The sequence below is a fragment of the Mus pahari genome, chromosome 14 (genome assembly GCF_900095145.1).
Source record: "Mus pahari chromosome 14, PAHARI_EIJ_v1.1, whole genome shotgun sequence".
Taxonomy (NCBI): Eukaryota; Metazoa; Chordata; class Mammalia; order Rodentia; family Muridae; genus Mus; species Mus pahari.
Window position 1 is genome coordinate 38,285,297 of NC_034603.1, and position 4,152 is coordinate 38,289,448.

Here is a 4,152-nt window from a genome sequence, read left to right on the forward strand (position 1 = left end):
GCTAGTAACCAACACAATCAGCTAGTAACCAACACAATCAGCTAGTAACCAACACAATCAGCTAGTAACCAACACAATCAGCTAGTAACCAACACGATCAGCTAGTAACCAACACGATCAGCTAGTAACTAACACGATCAGCTAGTAACTAACACAATCAGCTAGTAACTAACACGATCAGCTAGTAACCAACACAATCAGCTAATAACTAACACGATCAGCTAGTAACTAACACAATCAGCTAGTAACTAACACGATCAGCTAGTAACCAACACGATCAGCTAATAACTAACACGATCAGCTAGTAACCAACACGATCAGCTAATAACTAACACAATCAGCTAGTAACCAACACAATCAGCTAATAACTAACACAATCAGCTAGTAACCAACACGATCAGCTAGTAACTAACACAATCAGCTAGTAACCAACACAATCAGCTAGTAACCAAGGAGGCTCAAACCACCAACAGCTGCTCAGATTAATAATAAATTCTTATAACTTCAGTAAGTCCACCAGACAGTCAACTAAATTGGAGAGGTCTGAGTGGCTTTGGGCCACAGGGCTGTTTCAGCGGTGGCTCATACCTGTAATCCCAGCATTTAGGGAGGCAGAGGCACTGATACTCAATTTGTGGGGGAGGGGGAGGGGAAGACTAGTGCCCAAGTCATGTCTGGCCATCCTTCTTCAATAAGTCAATTAAAAGTGGAGAGTTAAAAAAGGAGACGTATCCAATGTGGCCACATTGGGAAGAGTGACAAAGAGATCCTGCAAGCCCCCTCAAGTCAGTCTTCAGGGTGTCAAAGTTTAAATAGAGCAAGGTTGTGCACATCTAAGTACCCCCCCCACGTCCACCCTCAGTCAAGGTGTGTGGTCACACCCACCACTGACTCTTCATTATCTGGGCTTCAGCCTCATCCTGTAAAGTGGTCTGACAAGTTGTTAGAACTGTGCAAAATCTCCTTCTGGAAGACAAGTTCTGATAGTCAAGACTGAAGAGAAACAAGTATCTCTTTAGACTATCTTCATTTTTGACAGACCTAATACACCAGAGGATCTCTATGAGTTCCAGGCCAACTTGGTCTATACTGAGATCCTGTCAGAAAACAAAAGTCAATAACCGCCTCTTTCCACACCCATCTGGCCGGGCATTAGAGCCCTGGCTGTCAGACTAGACCAGGTAGACTCGGAAGGGCGAGGCCGCGCTGAGCATCCTGGGAATTGTAGTGTTCGCCGCAGTGGCCCCTGCGCAGGCGCACATTAACAGGCATTTCCGGGCCCTGGCGCCACACCTCGCAAAAGACGGCCTGCGGGGCTTTCCACTGGAACCATGGCTACCTACAGCCTGGCGAACGAGCGGCTGCGCGCCCTGGAGGACATCGAGCGCGAAATCGGCGCCATCCTCCAGAACGCAGGTTCGGGAAGCGAGGGGCGGACGGCAGGGGTTTGCGGGGAAAGACCAGCCCCGGACTCTGCGCGCAGTTGGGGCGGGACCTGAACGCTAACCTTGGGCGGGGCTGAGTCTGAAGCCTGGTCTGACTGCGCCCTCTCCCCGCCCTGGCAGGAACGGCGATCCTGGAACTGTCCAAAGAAAAGACGAACGAGCGGCTCCTGGACCGGCAGGCGGCAGCCTTCACCACTTCTGTGCAGCACGTGGAGGCAGAGCTGTCGGCTCAAATCCGCTACCTCACCCAGGTGGGTGTGTCTAGAAGGTGCAGGGCGGGGACCCCAGCTCTGAACCAACGCCCTAGCTTTAGGGATTCCCTGAGCTTTAGCTAGGTAAGTCTCTGCACTTTCATTTCAGGGCTGGTTTAGTCCTCTAAAAGGGAAGGATTAAAAATGTCTAGGGTGTATAAACAATACCCTAGGCAGACCAACTGGCACAGGCCTGTATTCTCAGCTACTTAAGCACCTGAGGCTGGAAGATCACAAGTTCAAAACTTGTCTGGGCAATTCAGACCCAGTAGGTCAGAAAGAGGGTTGGAGCACTGTGTTAGAGCACTTGCCTACCATAAAGAGGCCCCGGTACTGAAATAAATAAATAAATAAATAAATAAATAAATAAAACTGAAGCTACTGAACTTTGTTCCCAGAAACTTGGTATGAGGCCATATATGCTTGGGGACTAAGAAAACGGATGCTAAGTGGCTTCCAGAGTCCTTACTCCAGCTGCCACTGTTTACTGACATCTGTGGTGTGCTGAGCACTCTGCAGTGTCTTATCCTAAAACTCTAGGAAGTATTCACTCTGGTCCCTATTTCATAGATGAGGTTCACACAGGTTAAGCCTTTTTCTGCCTTAGAACACTGAGTTACCAGTCAGCTAATGTAGACCAAACTTGGGAAAGATGTGAGACTAGAGAAATAATACTGCCCGGTTGTGGGTGGTGAAGAGGCAGTACTCCATTGATTGATCTGTCTTGTAGGTGGCCACAGGGCAGCCGCATGAGGGCTCCAGCTACTCTTCCAGGAAGGATTGTCAAATGGCTCTAAAGCGAGTAGACTACGCCCGCCTCAAGATTAGTGATGTGGCAAGGACCTGTGAACAGATGCTGGAGAACTGAGTTCGGATGATCCAGAGTGTGCCCTGCACCAGAGACTGGTAGGATGGGGAGCAGTGTATTATACACATGCCCTACTGGTCAGGGCAGACGAGACCACAAGGCAGAAAGGAGAACTGGAAAATCCAAAGCCCGAGTGTACATACAGATCTCTTCTGGCTCCTCCAGCAAGACACCCTGTTTTCCACTACGCAAGCTCAGACAGGGGTCAGAGGTCAACTCCCAACCCACTTCCTCATGTGCACCCTGCCCCGGAGTTTCAGAAGACTTGGCCCAATAAAAACAAATGTGTTATTATAAGCACGCACAGTGGCTCACACCTGCAGCCCCAGCACTTGGGAAGTAGAGGTGGGAAGATTGCTGTAGTTTGAGACCAACCTCGGCTAAGTACATGGAGGGACCCTCCTTCAAAAAGAGAAGTTATGTTCCTCAATGGAAGAAACAAAACAGGAACTAAGTGTTTCAATAATAAAAGCTGTAATTTTTTTTATAAAGCTAAGAGTGTCTCTCTTCTCTCTCTCTCTCTCTCTCTCTCTCTCTCTCTCTCTCTCTCTCTCTCTCTCTCTCTCCGGCCTATATGAGGCTCCCAGAGCCTGAGGACTAGAGTCCCATCTATACAGCATCAGCGTAGCAGCTGGAAGGAAGGGGAGTGAGAAAGCCCAGGCTTCAGTGTGGGGTTGGAGAACAGCTGATGGAGTCTCAAGAGAGACTTGTGGCCAGGGGGCACCATCAGCAATTCTGAAGGGACAAAGACCCAGAGTCTGCAGAAGTCATTAATTCTAAAAAAAAAAAAAAAAAAAAAAAAAAAAGAGTTTGTCGTGTTTTATTTTATGTGTATGAACAGTGGTTTTGTTGATNAAAAAAAAAAAAAAAAAAAAAAAAAAAACAGTTTGCCGAGATTTATTTTATGTGTATGAACAGTGGTTTTGTTGATGTCTGTATATGTGCACCACGTATGTAGCTGGTGTCTGTGGAGGTCAGAGGAGGGTGTCAAATCCCCAGGAACCGGAGTTGCGGATGGTTGTGAGCCACCATGTGAGTCCTCTAGAGTCTCGAACAATTACTCGAACCTGCTGACTTATCTCTCCAGCCAGTCAGTCTAAAAGTAATCTTTCGTATTACAGTTAAAGACATAGAATCTGTCCAGTTCGTTACACCATGGAAAAAGCAGACACTTTTTAAAATTAATCTGGCAGTGGGAGGGTTGAACCTAGAACTTTACACATGCTAAGCAGGCACTGTACCTTGGGACTGCACTTTTGCACCGCATATTTGAGAGTGTTACATTTTATTAGAGGTGGGGGAAGGCTAAGGGCAGAGGGGCTATTCATATATTATTAGTTGTAAAGAGTGTTTTCCAAGAGCAGTCCTTTAATCCCAACACTGCGGAGGCAGGCAGATCTTTCTGAGTTTTAGGACTGTCAGGGCTGAATAATGAAACCCTGTCTTTAAAAAAAAAAAAAAAAGGTGTTTAGTGACTATAATCTTAGCACTATGGAAAGTGGAGGCAGGAGTCCTAGGGATACATAGTCATATACATAGGGAAGGCAGAAGACCTAGGGATACGTAGTCATATACATAGGGAAGGCAG

The 4,152-nt window shown here is 47.2% G+C and overlaps 1 protein-coding gene and 1 pseudogene across 1 annotated transcript; one reads left to right on the top strand and one right to left on the bottom strand.

Moving 5' to 3' along the window:
- LOC110331804 overlaps positions 1-1,272 on the bottom strand; it is a 1,965-nt pseudogene extending 693 nt beyond the window's left edge.
- Positions 1,273-1,276: 4 nt separating this feature from the next.
- Positions 1,277-3,055, top strand: Med11 (mediator complex subunit 11). Its single transcript, XM_021213656.2, has 3 exons — positions 1,277-1,416; positions 1,566-1,696; positions 2,427-3,055. The coding sequence occupies exons 1-3, from the start codon at positions 1,332-1,334 to the stop codon at positions 2,562-2,564; spliced, it is 354 nt and encodes a 117-aa protein (XP_021069315.1). The 5' UTR covers positions 1,277-1,331; the 3' UTR covers positions 2,565-3,055.
- The last annotated feature ends 1,097 nt before the right edge of the window (positions 3,056-4,152 follow it).